The following is a 19,481-nucleotide window of genomic DNA, read 5'->3' as shown; positions in this document are numbered from 1 at the left end:
TGAAATCTGGCTCAACATGGTTAAAGGATGCAGATAAAGAAATTCAGCACATCATACATCTAATTCTGATATTTTACCCGAGTTTCTTTGTGAGGTGTCAGCTGAACTCTTCTTGCCACCAGGTATGTTTTGTGACGTGGTCACAGCAGTTCCAAAGGCAGGAGGATTACTGATAGTACTTACTTGGCTCATCTAGAATCAAAAGGAGCTCTAATTAATCAAGGTTATCCAATTTAAAAGAAGAAAGCAACTAGATATGACGGCAAAAGGCTGTGCCAATTAAAATCAAATGCATTCCTGATTCAGTCTACGGTTTTAACCTAATCTTTTGAGCTGTTTACTTTGAGCAGTGAAGAATGAGTTTATTTTCCAGTTCTATCTGACATGTTAAACTGTACTTTGCTCATGTCAGCTCCATGTAGTTGCTGGGCATGGGGATCCACAAATATTTCCAGATTAATGGTCACTAACATTGCCATTTCCTTCTATCTCTCCTGCCCAACCGACCACTGCCATCCCATTGTGATTCAGGTCCAAACAGCAGTGAAAATGAAGGGACTGACAATAAAGGAGAAAAAAATAAGAGCAAGCAATTTCAAATAAAAACAACAAATGCTGGAAATTCAGAGGCTTAAACATAATTTGAAAGAAAGATACAACTATAGCATAGAATCCCTACTGTGCAGAAGGAAGCCATTCGGCTCTTTAGCCTCAACAATCCCATCCAGACCCTATCCCCGTAACCCCAGGTATTTACCCTACTAATCCCCATAACCTACACATCTTGGGACACTAAGGGTCAATTTAGTATGGCCAATCAACCTAACCCTTTGAACTGTGGGAGGAAACCAGAGCACCCGGAGGAAACCCATGCAGACACGGGGAGAACATGCAAACTCCCACACAGTCACCCAAGGCCCGAATTGAACACAGGTCAGGGTGCTGTGAAGCAGCAGGGCTAACCACTGAGCCGCCCAATATTTTGGGTGTAAACTTTTGTCAGACAACACACCGTAGAAACTATGTGACAGAGCATGTGATAATTAACAATTTGCAATAAAAATCATTGCAAATGGAAAATAAATGATTTAAATAAGAATTCCTACTGGAAAATAATAATCAAGGTGGCATTTTTAAAAATGCCACTAATTATTTTTATATTGGCTTCATTGAAGAAGCCCGAGTAATTTAAATCTTGCAGCTGTGTTAGTTGGTTTATCATTTTGATTCTTCTTTGATGACTTACCAGTGTAATATTTTGAAGCCACAGATAATGGCTGCTTATCACAGCTTCAATATTTAATATTTTCTGAGTTCATTTCATGAACATTTTATCCAATGTAATGGTTGTTGTTGCCTTTTACAAACCTAACTGAAAATGATTGCTGCTAAAATGTCAAGATTTTCATAATTAATAAATAGAAGCTAAAACAATATAGGGAAAATTATATGAATCTTTGAGAATGTGCAATAAGGATACTGTCTCTTTGAGATAAGCGGGGAATCTCATTGAAACTTACAGAATGCTGAAAGGCCTGAATAGAGTAGACGTGGGGAAGATTTTTCTATTAGTAGGAGAGACTAGGAACCGAGGGCACAGCCTCAGAGTAAAGGGATGACCCTTTAGAACCCAGATGAGGAGGAATTTCTTCAGCCAGAGGTTGGTGAACCTATAGAATTCATTGCCCAGAAGGCTGTGGAGGCCAGTTCATTGAGTGTATTTAACACAGAGATAGATAGGTTCTTGCTTGGTAAGGGGATCAAAAGTTATGGGGAAAAGACGGGAGAACGGGGTTGAGAAACTATTAGCCATGATTGAATGGTGGAGCAGACTCTTTGGGCTGAATGGCCTAATTCTGCTCCTATATCTTATGGTCTTAGGTTCTCATGTCAGCATGAACATTAAAAGTAAATCTTGAGTCATTTAACGTTAAAGGAGTAAATGCAATCCTGATTTTGCAATCGTGATTAAATTGGGGTTGCATACACGAATGATAAAGATGCACCCACATTGGCTGAGATGAACAGAAGGAGGATTGGAGACATATCATCATGGTATTCCAGATCTAGAGGATGTTGAAGCAACTAAAGAGCACTAAATGTGATTTTGAAACTAGATGCTTTCGGTCACGGCCAAATATCCAGTTGTGGCAGACAGGTGAACTGCTTCCAGAACATAGAATTAAAGAATCATACAGTGCAGAAGAGGCCCGTCAGCCCATTGAGTCTGCACTGTCTCACGAGAAGCACCTGAACTCCCACCTAATCCCATCTACCAGTACTTGGCCTATAGCCTTGAAAGTTCATATATGATTTATCAGTTCATATCAGTTCAGATCTGTTCATTTGTGATTTGCCAGATGGGGTCACATTAGATCAGTCCAGACAAACCGTAACTCTTAACGCGGTTTAATTTCATTGCATTTTGGGTAATCCAATGAACTACAAGAGTGTTGTCTGACAAGCAGTTGTTTAATTAAATTATCTTTGGTGCGATGTGGAGTTGGGAAATTATGAATAACATCCAGCAATCCGATCAGGAAATAGACTGTGGTGTTTACAGAACAAAAGATCCTGACCTGACTGCCTTGTGATATTCTCCTCGATGAAATCCATGACCCTGCTTTCAGGCGACCAACCTGCAACTGAACCAATCCTTGGGCGCACTACACAAAATAACAAAGTTTAGAGAATAAGAAATCCAAAGTTAATAGGAGCCATACATTTAATAGCAAGAAAATGTTAATGGACTAATGTTCTTTTTTCATATTTAATAGGCTTTCTTGAACATTAAGAGCGCATGTTGGAAATTGTAATTTCTAATGCTTGATTTTCCACTCCCATCTGGTCAAAAAATGGTGCAGTGCGCACGATTATTACCAATAGCCTGGTTTCACAGTCAGTCGAGAACAAATGGGCAGGTTATTCATTGCACTTAGACTTGCCTACAGACTTTCTAAGGAAATTTGCATTGGAAATTGATGCAATTAGAAAGCCACTTTGACTCAGTGCCCGCTTCCAGGATCTGAAGCCTGTATGACCAGAACAAGCTTTTGTATAATGCCTTACATATGGACATATGAATTAAGAGGAGTAGGTCACTCAGCCCCTTGAGCCTGACCTGTCATTCAATACGATCATGGAAAATCTGATTGTAACCTACTCCCGATAACCTCTCACCCCCTTGTTAATCAAAAACTATCTAGCTCTGCCTTTAAAATATTCAAAAACTCTGCTTCCATCAGTCAGGAAGAAAGTTCCAAAGACTCTCAATCTCCCAAGTGAAAAAAATTCTCCTCAACTCTGTCTGAAATGGATGACTCCTTATTTTTAAATAGTGATCCTTCGTTCTAGATTCTCCCACAAGAAGAAACAGTCTCCCCAAAATCTGCCTGTCAAGAGCCTTCAGAGTCTTACAAGTTTCAATCAAATCACCTCTTCTCTTCTGAACTTCAACAGATACAGGCCCCGGCCTGTCCAACCTTGCCCCATAAGACAACCCACCCATTCCTCGTATTAGTCTAGCAAATCTTCTCTGACCAGCTTCCAATGCATTTATATCCTTCCTTAAATGGAGACCAATACTGTACATAGTACTCCAGATGTGGTCTCACCAATACCCTGTTTAATTGAAGTATACTCTCCCTATGCTTGAATTCAATTCTCTTCGCAATAAACAATAACATTCTATTAATATTCCTAATTACTTGCTGTGCCTGTGTACCTTTGCAATTCCTGCACTCAGACACCCAGATACCTCCAAATCTCAGAGTTCTGCAACCTTTCACCATTTAGATAATATGCTTCTTTTTTTATTCTTCCAGCTAAAATAGACATCACATTTTCCCGCATCATACACCATATGCCAGATCTTTGCCCACTCACTCAACCTATCTACATCCCTTTGTAGCCTCCTTATCCTCTTCACAACTTGCTTTCCTATCTACCTTTGTATCATCAGTAAATTAAGCAACCATACTTTTGGCCTCTTTATCCAGGACATATAAATTGTAAAAGGTTGAGACCCCAGCACTCTATGGCGCACCACTTGTTACATCTTGCCAACCAGAAAATTACCCATGCCTACTATGCCTCTTGACTGTCCTCTGTTCGTTAGCCAATCCATGCCAATGTCCATGCCTTAACTAATCAGTTTTCTGAGAGACACAGGGGTTAAACTGGGCTGTGCAGAGTTTTTATTCCTGATGTAATGCAGCCTTCCAATGCTTGAAAATGGGATTGGGGATGCATGCACATACTTTCGAAGGGAACTGTACATATCATCCTCAGTACAATGTGGTGCCCAGTAACGGCATGCCCTGGTCTTCATTTTAAAAATAGACAATGCTTGTATGGAAGCTTCTGGAACTGTTTCTTTCAAATATACACTAAACAAGTGGTTCAGATGGTTATCAAGTGTCAGGTGACCTTTCCAATTTCAAAACAGACTATGTGCAGTTTCCAGAAAATTCCCAATTGAATCACCCTGGGTGATGCCTCACCTTGGACTGGACTTATAAAGTCAATCACTTTCTGCAGAACTTGTATTGGCTTTCAGCTTTAACCCATTTTAGTAAGTGGACAATACCATATTGGTTATGTGACCAAAACTGGCTATAAATAGCTACTTTTTACCTAAAGACCCAGAAAGACCTGGGCAGTCCGCAAGTCACCACAACTGCTGTCATCTTTGCCTTTCAGATCCAAGTCCACCTGTAAAGAAACTGGACCTCCTGATCCGAAAACTATAAGTGCCTAGCTTCATGACCTGTTCATCTTTTCGAGGGATCCCAAAATAATCTAGACTTCCAACTTCACCTATCTGAACTCATCTAAACTACAATTCAAATGTGGAGAAGGTGCCTTGATTCCTGAACTCACACGACTGCTCTAGTACAATGAGCCAGATATGTGAACAATGATCTATTCTTTTGTTTACAGCTTGTATAAGTACACTACTCTCTCCAAATAAATGCTTTTTCAAGCATGTGTGTGTGTGTGAGGTGTGTGTGTGGTGTGTGTGTGTGTATGTGTGTGTGTGTGTGTGTGAATGCTGAGTGATTGGTGTAGCATTAAGACTTTAGAGGTGACTGTGCAAATAAATAACCCTCTTTTTTAAACCCACTACAGCTTAAAACCGCTATCCAAATTGACTACACACTTTGGAGGCTAAGAAACACACACATCTTCCTCTCCAAAAACCACACTGATTACGGGCAGTAAGGGAAAGGGTGCAAGGGTTTCACATCATTACTGACCCTAATCATAACAACTGAGAGAATGAGGAAAGCTCATGTGGAGCAGGACAAGCTACCAGAAGAGGGAGGAAGAGGAATAGGTTCACAGCAGAGGTTATGCACACTTAGGGGTCTTTAGGGAGCAATTCCTTTGTCTCTGCTGCAATGAGGACCAATGCTTGCGATGTCTTAGCTTCACCAAAAAGGTTGCGACTGAAATGTGCCAACAGCTGCAGCCACAACCCCAGGGCAAGGACAGTATTTGACACACTTGACCTGGCTGAATACCTGTCAGTGTGTGTGAACTGTAAATTGTAGGTGTGAAGACTGCATAGTATTAAATGCATGAGGATGAGGTAAACCATATAAATTGAAGAGTTGAATATTGTTTAGTAGAAGTTGTTGCTTGGTGTATGTTTGGGCTGTGGTGAATTAAACAGTTGATGAGGCTAAAGGTTCAGATGATAGAATATGTCATTCAATGACAAAAAACTCACTCACTTTGACTATACATCATGTTAAACCTCTCACTCTTTAAACTTTAACATTCACGTTCAGCCATTTCTCAAAGTGCTAAAAGCCAGATTTACTTTTCCAAAAGCTCCTATTACTTCCCCTTTTAGAGAAACAGGGTGTCTTTAAGTAGCGCTGGACACTCACGATATCGGGTCCCCAGGTGATGCATTCAGCCAATGAAAACACGAGGGGTGCTGGCTGCATTTAGCAATAATTTAAAACAGCAGGCAACAGAAGTTTAAGATGCTGCCTACAATCGTATGAAAGGGTGCAGTACTAATTCGGTATTGCAAATTCCAAGCACGTTCTTGTGGATTAACTAATTCAACCCCCACTAGAGTCTGAACCTGGAAGTTTGGATGGTTCATTCAATGCCAAATCATGTGTAGAAAGCAAAGCATGTGTAGAAAAAGATGGAATTAAGACAGAGAATAAAGGAAACAAAAAAAAATGAATTATTCAAATTGCCAACATTAATGAAAACCTGAAGGAATGAGTTTTACACTTCGAAAAGCTAATATTTAGTGCCAGGGTGCTTGTTTGACAGTAATTAAGACTTATCACACCCATTGAATGGGTATTTATGTTGGAATGCACAAGCCTTAACTTTTTCTAGTGAATTTAGTTGGCATCCATCATCTAAGTAATGTAATATTGCACCCATCTATTTGTTTAAGTGCTGGGGGTCTCAGCGGGACCAATGTAGCAAAGCTTGTGTAGGAGTAGGGCAACTCGAACAGCAAATTCCTGATTTCTGTATTTAGCAATGCATGCACAATTGAAAAATATGGTTTTAATGCAGTTACTCCAAGCTTACCTTTAGTATCGTTGCCACCGTCTCCTGAGAAGCGTTTCGCATATCCTCTCCATTTACTGATAAGATTTGATCCCCTTGCATGAGTCTCCCATCAAGTTCAGCAGCTCCGCCTTTAACAATGTCCGAGATAAACACTCCTGTTCCATTCCTATTGAAGTATTTACAATTTAGTCAAGTAATTCCGGTGATTTCACAGGATATGTTGATAAAAGTAAATGGACCTAAAGCTCCGTACAATACAGCTAATTTGTAAACTATATCAGTAGTATAACATGAGCCATAAATTCAAATGCAAGATAATAGTATAAGTGTGATTAAAAGGAAGCTAGATGAGCATATGAGAGAAAAGGAAATTGAGAATTGTGATGATAGATTTAGATAAGGAATATCGGGAAAGCCTCAAGTGGAACATAAATGTCAGTATTAACAAGCTGGGCTGAATAGCCTGTTCCTGCGTCATATATCCTATATTTTAAGCGGAATGCCTTGTGCACAAACAGCACAAATTTCTAATTATAATTTCAGCGTGATTTCAAACTGATGCTTTTTCATAATCTTGAATGATCAGAAGCTGGTGCAGTCTTCATGACTTACCTCCAATATATACATTGGAAGACCTAGGCTCTGCTTGCACCAGAAACAAAATAAACACAGAATATTACCCCATGATCCCCCATCTTCCAAGGCACCATTAACCCAATCTCATTTTTGATTTTCGTTACAATTTACTGAGGGTAAGCAGGAAAACTACTTCAATTCCTGCTCTTGGGAACTGGGCAGATGGTATTTGGAAGGGAGAAGGAAGTAAAAAAGAACATAACGTTCAACATTCCTGTACGGAAAGGGCCTGGACTCTCCTCAGCACCTATTCCAATGGCATATAAAACCTGCCATTTAGGTATGACCCTGATCACACCACTCTCTGCTCGGTTTATTAGCACATCAATGGATCTAAATCAATGTCCTATTCCTATCCAACATACAATTCTGGGGGTTACTTTACTGATTTGGTCATAGAAATCCTAACAACTTCCATTCAACTGCCTCAAAACTGTCCACAGCAAACAATATTAAAAACTTTTATGCCGAATAAAACTTCTTCCTTTCAAAATGCACATTCCTAAAATGTTGAAATAAATATCCTGGGGTTTCTAGTTAACTTCTTTTATTTATTTATGCAATATATACAATTCTTACAGGGTTAATCCAAACCAAGAATAGAACTTGAAGCTACTGTACTACATCCCAATTATAATAGTCTCAGAAAAGTCAAGGCAAAAATCCATCAAATAATGCTCTGAAATCAATATTTTATACCCTTACTAAAAGCTAAAAACAATACAATAAAGAGGGTCACTATATTTAGTCCATTTATCTATTTTATTCTACTAAAACAAGAATAAGTGTACCACTGCACCTTGCTGGCGAGCTGCTCCTTGCTGCTTATTCTCATGTTAGAAAATCATCTGGACCAGGGGTTCCCAAATTGGGGTCTGTGGAACCCAGGGGGTCTGTGACAGGACAGGCACATTTGAAAAATATTGTAGGGCTGCTTGCCCAAATAGAGGGTGGGTTCGGGAGAAAGAAGCCAGACTCTGAATGGACAAGCATGGACAGAGTGATGGGAAGTGTGGGCCTCGGAACATAACTCGGAGCTTGCCTCAGAACAGGCGCCAGGAAGGGCCTCGGAGCGGGCGCCAGAGCGGGGGCCTGGATCAGGCCTCAGGATTGGCCTTCGGAAGGGGTTGGAGGGGGCACCAGGGCAGAGTAAGAGGGGTGAGTGTGTATGTGGGGGGGGGGCGGCGTTGAATGAGAGAGGGAGGGATGATTGTGTAAAAGGGGGATTGAGTGTCTGAGTGAGTGAGTGAGTGTCTGAGTGAGTGAGTGTCTGACTGAGTGTGTGTGTGTGTGTGTGTGTGTATGCTGGTGAAGATGCACGAGTTTGATAAGAGCATCAGCTTTCCAGCATCACTCCTCCCATTAAAAATGACAAAGGGAAGACTTAAATTTTTCTTAATAAAATAACTTTTCAGATTACCCACTCCTAAAGTGGGTAATACTTCCAGGGGTTAATGTGACGGGGCCATGCAGCTGGAGAATGTATTTGTGACTGTGTGCCTCTCCTAATATATGCATAGACATAACTAGAAAAGACTGGCTTACATTTGATTTCTATGTTGTGGCAAAAAAAGGGACATCGCCAGTATGAGAATGCTTGGTATTCCCCAATGCACTTGGGAAGGTCACCAGGTGTTCCACTGCTCGAAAAGTTTGATCTAGATACATTTGCTGGAATTTTACCGCCTTGCACGCCTGAGGCTCGTAAGATCCCACCCGAGGCCAACGGAAAATGCCGTTCTGCAAGCCTCATCCACCCCAGCAGTAAAATTCCAGTCATTGAATCCACAGTTATTTTCTAACATATTTAACTTTCAATGAATATTCATTTGGACATAATGTTATTAATAAAAGATACAAAGTTATGTTTGGAAAATTCCATATATGGTACTGTACTCAGCATATTATTATTAATAAGGATCTGTTTTGCAATTCTGTCAACAAGCAGGTCCTTGCTTATAGTAAAAATCTCCTAACATATGGTCCCAAAGACAACTAGACATTTATATACATTTGTTCAATCTTTTTAAGATGTGAGAAAGGTTCTACATACCGTTTTCCTACAATGCTCAGGCCCAGTCCCCTGCCAACTTTCTTCTGAAGATCTGCGACAAATACATCCAAATTCTCTTCATCCTTGTACTGTGCTTCATCCCTGAAGACAGTGAGTCGCACCTTTTGAGGTGTCTGTCTCAGTGCTGTGATTGCTTCTTCGTGAGTTGCATTTCTTAAATCAATTCCATTTACCTAACAGAAAACAAAGTGGATCTCTCGAGACATTTGTCACGGATGTAGATTTAAAACGATAAATAAATTGAGTTCTCAAGGAGAGCAGCTGGTGCTAGACGTTAGGGTCTGAGTTTTTGCTGAGTCAGAAGGGATCCGCATGCATCTTCACCAAAATGGTGTCAGAGCCCTGACCCTGGATGTTCCTTCTCTAAATCTGGCACCCATCATTTTTACTGGGGTGTTGGGGGGGAGAACAGAGACGGATTGCAGTTTGCACATTTGTGGTTTACAGAGGTAGATGCACACGTAAAAGTGCAGCTGCCTTCAAACAGATACAATTTTTGTTCGTAGGATGTCCAAAACATGACTCGTGGGCTTTAGACACTTCAGCAAAATATTTAAAGCTGCCGGAGCCATTTGGAAAGGTGGGGTGCCCTTTTAAAGAGGTCAAGCCCCCCTTCGAGAAAGGTCCAGCTACCCCTTTGGGAGAGATCAAGTGCCCCTTTGTGATTGTTAAAAATAGACTGTGCATAAAAGGTGGATAAACTCAGTGTCAAGCTGTTAAGGCACTTAAATCCCCAATTCATTAATTTAAAAAAAAAATCCCACATTGAAAAAAAATCAGTGCTTGCAACTTCACTGGCTCTCTGTTGACATAAGCCTGAAGGTGAAGTTAACATTATGGACTTGCTGCTACATGGCTGATTCCACAACCTGCCATTATCACAGTGGTGAGTCTGTAAGTTCACAGTTTAATTGACAAGGGTTATTAAGTCTTTGATGTGGAATCATGAATGCATTTTTAAGGGAATTGAGTGCATGAGGATTTTACATGTATTTAATGGGTTTTATGAGTGGGATTGTTTTTGTAAGTAGTGTTGTCATCAACAGACACTTAGAACTTTATTTTATTTAATCTTACCATTTTATTTCATCTCACCTGAGGTCTGTCCATGGTGGTTGCTGCATGTGCTGGCATGGAGGGTGTAAGGGGAAATGGTGGTGGTGGCACTGTTGGCATGAGTTGGCACTAAGTTGGCACAAAGAAGGCCAAAGAAGCAGGTAGAAAGGCACAGGTTGACATGGATGGTAAGAGTTGCCATGGGGTGGAGAAGCATTGGTTGGCATGGATAGGACATGGGGATTGTGTAGGGGGATGAGGGCGTGTGAGGAATGAAGGCTGAAAGGCTGCTTCTGGTTTTTTCCACCTCTCTCTCAATCATCTTTTCTCCTCCATGTTATTTTCTGAATTCTGATCTTCACTTTAGGTTACATTGCCGTACTGTTAGTATATTGATAATTGTATTATGCATTTTGTCTACTTAAGCCTAACAGACCTGTATACCAACAGCGGTTGTCTAGAAGGGGAATAAAGGGATCTGTGTTGTAACAGCATTTGCAGTTCAGATTCTGAATGCTTCTTATTGAATCTTACTGTTTCTTCACAAGAATTTCACAATACACAAGGGAAAACTTGGAAAATATAATGGCAGGAATTTTCCAGCCATTTGCATGGGTCGTATCTTTTGGTTCCACCAAGTCATACATCTGCCACGGGTTTCCCAGTGGTGAGGGGTGTATTCAACAGGACATCCCGTTGACAACAGTGGGATCCTGCTGCCAGCCAATGGCAGGCCACCTCCCCTACCACATGCAGAAGATCCCGCCTAATGACTGCAGCCCAGCGTAAAAATGCAACAATCAGAGTAAGAAAGCAGCAGTGAGAGTGATAACTCTCAGGGCACACATACAAGGAGACATGCAAACCATTCAACTGTAGATCCAACTAAGGGCCCGACAACAGAACTGAAGGGATATTCAAGCTCTACGAGAGAGAATGTTCATGCAGACAAAATATATTTTAGGTACTGGGAAAAGGGGACAAGTGAATTTATTCTTAATTTCTGAGATTTATTTCCATATTTGTTGATTTTACATGTCTGATATTTAACTTTTAAGGAATGTGTTATGCTGAGCAAGATTTAAAGAAAATATCTCTTTCAGGAATATGAATGGTATATTTTTTAGAAATGAAAATTTCTTATCTATTAATGAAAAAAGTGTTAATGGCTTTTAGAGGATTGCCTTTTCGTAAAAGTGAAGTTTTAATGAATTAGCATGGCTATACGTTGCTGACAATGTATGACACACACAAGCAAGATACAAACTTTTTAATTGTATAGATAGATTGTACAAGGCCAAATCAAATAGGTTAAATTGTAGCATTATATATAATTTCTCGATCTGTCCCTTTATACCTCCTTACATTGTGTGCTGTTTAATGATGTATTTTTCTCTCTGCCACCGTTGCTCTGTAACTGGCCAAAATGAGCTGTGTGTAACTGGCTAAGGTTCAATAACGTTTTGATTTTTCAGCTGTCTACTGAGAAAGTGCCCCAGCTTTACACCATACGTGACTGAACTCAGAACTCTCTTGTAGGGAATCAGGAGCATAAACCACTGTACTCAGCGCTTTCCATTATAGCAAAGCACATTTATCTTTAATCAATAATTCAAAGATGCATCTGGTCATTGTATTCTATTATCAAAGTGTGAAAAGGATTTAGCTCTTGCCAGCTGTTCAAATTTAAAATAAAGTGTTATATATCACTGCAGACTCAGTTTTAAAAATATATTGTTAAAAAAATCCAGTCATATAGCTGTTCTTTCGCTATTTGTTTCATACTTAAATTAGTGTGCACAAATAAACATTCCATTTTGAGGCTTTTTAAAAAACCAACCTTTGGTTCAATGGGCTGTGTATTAAATATCAAATGTCCTCAAAATAGCTCCGTACACCTCAACAGGATTCCAGTAGATGGCACACTTGACCAACAATATTTGTCAATGCCAGTTTCAGGAAACCAAATTATTTAGTGCTAGCTGTCGGGGACTAAACAACACCTTTTCAGCTTTCAAAATTTACATCCTCTTCAAAACAAATTTCTGCTAGGGGATTGAATGGAACAATTGTCCAGAAGATTAACCAAAGTAAATCAAAATCCTTTGATTTTGTAACTAAACTCTATTTGCATCAAAAAGATTAAACGGTATATGAACCAAAATGCCTCATGGTATATGTACTTTCTCTGCTCTTTAAAATGCGTGGACTGACTTAAAAACTACTGGCATCAACTCCTGTGTCATTTTCAATGCAGTCTTTTGGCTAAGATCAAGCGTAGGATCAAGCTCAAGATCAGGTGCAATGACGCGTGTTCTTTTCAGCTTGGATCTAGTATGTCTCTTGTAGGAACCATGAATTGGATTCAATTTGAATTTGAATTATTTTTTGGAGCAAGCAGGAAGATGGATTAGGGGCTTGCACTGTCCACTCTGCACATTGGCTTTGTAACTCTGAGAAAGGATTACACTTTTTTTAAAATCAGCATAACAACGGCAGAAGAGCCATGTTGTACCAGGTTTTACTGAGGAAACTGGTACACAAATGGCCTATACAATAAAAATAAAATACTATGGATGCTGGAAATCTGAAATAAAAACAGAAAACGCTGGCAAAACACAGGTCTGGCAGCCTCTGTGGAGAGAGAAACTGAGACAACATTTCGAGTCCAATATGACTAAAGCTAATTTTACTTCAGATCCTATCCAAATAACATTCTTCAAACATTTGCTGCACGCACAAGTTCATCGAATTATAGAATCCCTACAGTGCAGAAGGAAGCCATTCGCTCCATCAAGTCTGCACCAACTCTCCGAGAGAGCATTCCACCCAGGCCTCATCCCTGTAACCTCATATATTTGCCACACTAATCCCCCTAACCTACACATTTTGGAACACTAAGGGGCAATTTAGCATAACCAATTCACTTAACCCCCTGCCCTCCTTGGACTGTTATATCTGTCAAATCCCAACTTAGCTCATTAACATCGCTCTGCCACAGCAAAAGACCACAGAACGTGAGTTTCTGTGTTCACACTATTTCTGAATGTTTGGAAATTCATGTCCAAACTTTTAGGCACAGCAAGTCCCAAGGTAATGATTCATTTGACTTTCTAGTAATGAATTTTTCAATGAAGTTACAACTTTAGTTGAGAAATGAATAAGGGCTCCCTCTCCAGTTCACCCATCCATCCCTCTTCCTCTGTCTCCACCTTACTTCTCCCACCCCTGTGATCTCCTTTCTTCTCCTCCCTTGTTTTCCATTCACCTCTTTCTGCCTTCCCCTCCTCTTTCCCTGCTACAGCTGGGCTCGCTTACCACACTGGATCTCTATTTGTAGAATTGCAGATGATTTCTTTGGACTTCTGCATCTCTCCATTGTCCATCAACTTTGCTCCTCAATCTTTCTGGGTTTCTAGCTCTCATTGGTTTCTTATTGTGTTTTTTTTTACTATTACCTTTTCCCATTAACCTTGCTTTATGCTGCTTGCTCCCCTTGGCCTCAAATTGCTCTCTCCATTCCCCTCCCCACATTCGAAGAACAAAGAAAATTACAGCACAGGAACAGGCCCTTCAGCCCTCCAAGCCTGCACCGACCATGCTGCCCGACTTAACTAAAACCCCCTATCCTTCTGGGGACCATGTCCCTCTATTCCCATCCTATTCATGCATTTGTTAAGACACCCCTTAAAGGTCATTACTATATCTGCTTCCACTACCTCCCCTGGCAACGAGTTCCAGGCACCCACCACCCTCTGTGTAAAAGATCTGCCTCGTACATCTCCTTTAAACATTGCCCCTCACACCTTAAACCTGTGCCCCCCAGTAATTGACACTTTCACCTTGAGAAAAAACTTCTGACTATCCACTCTGTCCATGCCTCTCATAATCTTGTAGATTTCTATCAGGTCGTCCCTCAACCTCCATTGTTCCAGTGAGAACAAACCAAGTTTCTCCAACCTCTCCTCATAGCTAATGCCCTCTATATCAGGCAACATCCTGGTATGTCTTTTCTGTACTCTCTCCAAAGCCTCCACATCCTTCTGGTGATCAGAATTCAACACTAAGGCCTAACTAAGGTTCGATAAAGCTGCAACATGACTTGCCAATTTTTAAACTCAATGCCCCGGCCGATGAAGGCAAGCATGCCGTATGCCTTCTTGACTACCTTCTCCACCAGCACTGCCACTTTCAGTGACCTATGTACCTGTACACCCAGATCCACTTGCCTATCAATACTCTTTAAGGGTTCTGCCATTTACTGTATATTTCCTATCTGCATTAGACCTTCCAAAATGCATTACCTCACATTTGTCCGGATTAAACTCCATCTGCCATCTCTCCACCCAAGTCTCCAACCGATCTATATCCTACTGTATCCTCTGATGGTCATCATCGCTATCCGCAAATCACTCCTAACACCTAACCCTGTCCTATCTTTTTCACTCACCCTAGCCTCTAATTGTTTTATTCATTCCTACATTCCAGCCTCTAACCTTGTTCTTCCTTTGCTATTCTCCTTGGTCTCTTAACTTTCTCCCCTTTCCCCACTTTTCTTTCATATTCTAATTTCTTTGTGCCTCTAACATTACAGTTTTAGTGCCACATTTTGGCATTTCACCATTAATTCAAGCAATTTATATGCTTTATACTACAACTGATTGACAGAAACTTCAGAAAATAGAGACAGGCCAGGTAACAAATTAGGATTCAGGAATAGGTTGTAAATGCAAGGGGCAGACGAGGAGACAATCAAATCAATTGGAATTCTGTGACATCAGAGTCCATGCTGCTCATGGACTTTCAGTTTCGTTTTGGCCGCCGTCTTAGAGGCAAGCTGGAAAATAAGTCTCTTTCTCTCTCGGTTTTTATTTTGAAAATTTTACCAGTTAGCTGAAAGCACAGCTTGTTGCCATCCTGCAGTAAAGAATCTGTGCTTTGGGGTTTTGGGGAGCCGATACCGGTACCACTACAAACTGCTCTGAGTTTTCAAGATCATTTGAAATCAGCATTCAACCTAAGGAATTCAATCCCAGTATCAAATGCGCATTATTGTGTTAAACATGTGAAAAGGGTTTTTGTTGTCTATGGGCTTTGGTTTTAATTGGAATACATTAGAGATATATTCATTAAGAGTTATACATTATTGTGGTTGTTTTGTTTTCGCTTGTAATTGATAAAAGGTATTGCTAATTTTGTTCTGTATATGTTAACTATATTTTTAAATAAACTTTGTTGGCTAAGAGTTCCTTAGTGGGCCTTTTGAATCATACCTGAAGTGGAAAATATCATGTTTATCCGAGCCAAGTTCAAGATGCAAAACTTATGATTCAGGCAGGCTTCATAAAACACTTTGGAGTTTCTAATCTGAATCATAATAGTGGGGACAACAGAACAGTGGGGATAAATGGATAGCTCTGTCAAAGAGTTGACACGTTATAAGTGACACTATACTCATAGAACATAGGACTTAGGCACAGGGTAGGCCATTCGGCCCTTTGTGCTTGCTGTGCCATTCAATAAGATCATGGCTCATCTGGTTGTGGTCTCAATTCCACTTTCTTGTCTGCTCCCCATAGCCATCGACTTCCTTGTCTATCAAAAATCTGTCTAACTTTATCTTGAGTAAATTCAATTACTCAGCCTCCACTGTTTTTCTGGTGAAGAGTATTCTATAGACCAATAACCCACAGAGAAAAAAATTCTCCTAATCTCAGTCTTAAAAGAGGGTCTTATTGTTCTTAAACTGTGTCTCTTAGTTCTGTCTCCCTCATAAGTGGAAATATCCTCCGGAATGCACCATAAATTCCCCTCAGAATCTTGTGCATTTCAATTTTTCTAAATTCCAATGGATATAGGTACAACTATTCAATCCGTCTCCATAACATGACCCAGTTTATCTCAGGAATGAGTCAAGTGAACCTTCTCTGAAATGTGTCTAATGCAATTATATCCTTTTTCAAATAAGGAGACCAAAACTGTGTACAGTATTCTAGATGTGGTCTCACCAAGGCTCTGTACAGCTGCAGCAAAACTTTCCCACTTTTATATTCTATTCCCCTTGCAATAAATGACAACATTCCATTTGCCTTTCTAATTACTTGCTGCACTTGCATATTAACATTTGTGATTCATGTATCCCCAGGACACCCAGATCTATCCGTACCACTGAGTTCTGCAATCTCTCCATTTAAATACTGCTTTTCTATTCTTCCTGCCAAACTGGACAAGTTCACACTTTCCCACATTATACTTTATTTGCCAATTTTTTCCCACTCACTTAACCTATCTATATCTCTTTGTAGACTCTCTACCTCTCTTGACAATTTATTTTCCTCCCACTCCTGGGGTCATTGGCAAATTTATCCATAATACATTAGATCTCTTTAGTCAAATCATTGAGGTAAATAGTTGGGGCCCCAGTACTGATCCCTGTGGTACTCCACTAGTCAGTTTGTCAAGCTGAAAAAGATCCACTTATTTCTATTTGCTGCTTCCTGTTAGCTAACCAATCCTTTATCCACACTAATATGCTACTCTCTACGCTATGTTCTCTTATCTTGTGTAGTAATCTTTGATGTGGCACCTTATTAAATGCCTTTTGGATTTGCCTTGTTCTAATCTTGTCTATCTAATTTGAGTCAGAGTATCACCTGCAATGGCTTCTCTTCTGGTTCTCATACTGCTACTTTTGGGATCCCCAGTGATTTATCTTTGAACCCTTTCTATTTTTCATTTACATGCTGCTCCCCTGCAATATCATCCAAAAACGCATCAACTTTGGCATGTATGCTGATATCACTCTGCTCGATCTCATTGCTACTTTTCCCAACTCCGCCATTATCTCTAAATGAACAGACCTCTTGTTCAACATCCAGGACTAGATGAACAGAAATTTCCTTCAATTAAATACTGGGAAGTTGGAAGCCATCGGGGGCGATCTTACCAAAAGAATTCTAAGTGCTGAACGAGAGTGAAAACGGAGAGTTGCAGAGTAGCTGAGATCAGCCATGATCTAATTAATTACAGTATCAGACTTGTTGAATGGCTACTTCTGTCCCTATGTTACTGTATCGTGACATTTTTCATAACGTGCAGGTGATTACGACCTATTTCGACTTCCATAACATTGCCCGAATTCATCCGTGCCACAGATATCCTGCTATTGAAATCTTTATTCATGCCTTTGCTGCCCCCAGACTTGACAATTCCAATGTCCATCTGGTTGACCTTCCAGGTTCTACCCTCCCTAAACTTGAGGTCATTCAAAATTCTGTTGCCCATGTCCTGTTCACTTATCACACCCCTATGCTCGTTGACCAACATTGGTCCCCAGTTAAGCAATATTGTCCCAAATCTTCCATTCCCTGGGGGAGGTCGTACCCCAGAGGTACACCAGAAGATGTGCTGGGGGAGATCCCGAAGGTCAATTGCAAGGAATGCATAGGAATTGTCCAGGAAACTTAAACTCCTGTTGGGGAATTACTGTGCACCCACAACCAGCCAATACTCCGATTTAAATCGGAAACTCTCAATGGTTCCGATTATTTTAGGATTAAAACCACTTTTAACTCCTGGGTAATTACAGTACTAACCCTCCTGAACACTCAACTACCTTGCCATCCACTCCCCTAATCCCAGACCACCCCTACTTCCCAATTACCCCACAGCCCCCAATCCACACTCTTCCCCTTGACCACCACAACTGGCCCTCCCATACTCTGCCGCTGCTAACCCCTGCCCCCCTCAACCGACAACTCCAGACCCCCGACAACACCTCATGGCCCCACCCACCCCCCCGACACATTCCTTATCCTCATTACTCGCCCGAACGAGCACCTCAACCATCCCCTCACCACTCCCTCAAAGTTATTTCTTAAGATATTGTAACATATGTGAGAATTCTTGGTGGAAGTTAAGAAGTAAACCAAAGGGCCTGGCTATTATCTACACTTAAAATAATTGTATTTGCTTTGTTTAATTTGTCCTATGTACAATGAAGTCTTTGGAAATAAAAATGATATCTTGTGGAGTAGTTCACTTGGGTGAAACAAGGTATTTGGATTTTTCTTTACTTGTTACAGGTCCCCTAACCAGATTGTAACAATATATTCTATATTTTGCAATACTCCCATCATTTTAATATAGCATCATACACTTTGGCACACCGAATAAGTTCACAGGGGTGTAGGCATCCAGCCTGCATCCATCAGATTTTTTAAAAAAATGAAAGAATGCCAGTTACCTATTTATCAATTTTTTAATCCTTAATGACCTAGGGTGGAATTTTATAGCCTTTGCAGTGGGGGTGGGGCAATAAAATGTGGCGAACCATTTAAACCTCCTTTGAGTTCAGCAGAATGGAAGGCCCTGCCAGCAAGAGGGATTGTAAAATTCTGTCCTTTCTTTCCATGGTGAGAACCAGAGTTTTACTAACAGATGTTGTTAGTCTCTAATTGATATCAAGGTATAACTCTGTCGGATATTTCTCGAGAGTGCGTTAGTACCATTGCATATGAACAAAGCTTGTAATCACCTACATATTATGAAAAATGTCACAACACAGTAACATAGGGACAGAAGTAACCATTCAATAAGTCTGACACTGTGATTAATTAGAACATGGCTGATCTCTGCTATAATTCCACTTACCCACCTCTGTTCCATATTCTTTGACAATCAGGCAGAATTAGCTCAACTTGAAACATTTCAATTTTTAAAAAAGTTTATTTATTAGCCACAAGTATGCTTACTCTGCAATAAAGTTACTGTGAAAATCCCCAAGTTGCCACACTTTGGCACCTGTTCGGGTACACTGAGCGAGAATTTAGCATGGCTGATGCACCTAACCAGCTAGTCTTTCAGACTGTGGGAGGAAGTCAGAGCATCTGGAGGAAACCCACGCAGACACGGGGAGAACGTGCAGACTCTGCACAATGAGCCAAGCCGGGAATCGAACCTGAGTCTCTGGCACTGTGAGGCAGCAGTGCTAACCACTGTGCCACCATGCCATGACCCAGAATTTAGGGAAAGAATATTGAATTTCTACTATTTTTGTGTGAAACAAAGTTTCCTGATTTTAGTCTAAAATGGCGTAACTCTGATTGTAATTATGCCCTTTTTTTCTGTATTCCTCCACCAAAGAAACGGTTTCCCTGCACCT

The 19,481-nt window shown here is 40.5% G+C and overlaps 1 protein-coding gene across 1 annotated transcript in view; it reads right to left on the bottom strand.

Moving 5' to 3' along the window:
- The window catches only part of patj (PATJ crumbs cell polarity complex component), a 364,256-nt gene that overhangs the window by 43,056 nt on the left and 301,719 nt on the right, over nt 1–19,481 (bottom strand). Inside the window, exons 39-42 of the mRNA XM_078218535.1 lie at nt 9,242–9,435; nt 6,571–6,718; nt 2,580–2,666; nt 78–192 (exon numbers count right to left, since the gene is read on the bottom strand). Of these exons, the coding sequence (XP_078074661.1) occupies nt 78–192; nt 2,580–2,666; nt 6,571–6,718; nt 9,242–9,435 (544 nt within the window). The remainder of the gene's footprint in view (nt 1–77; nt 193–2,579; nt 2,667–6,570; nt 6,719–9,241; nt 9,436–19,481) is intronic.

This window comes from Mustelus asterias, chromosome 8 (genome assembly GCF_964213995.1).
Source record: "Mustelus asterias chromosome 8, sMusAst1.hap1.1, whole genome shotgun sequence".
In the NCBI taxonomy this organism is placed as follows: Eukaryota; Metazoa; Chordata; class Chondrichthyes; order Carcharhiniformes; family Triakidae; genus Mustelus; species Mustelus asterias.
Note: the sequence above shows the minus strand (reverse complement) of the source record. Positions and strands in the feature narration are given on the sequence as shown.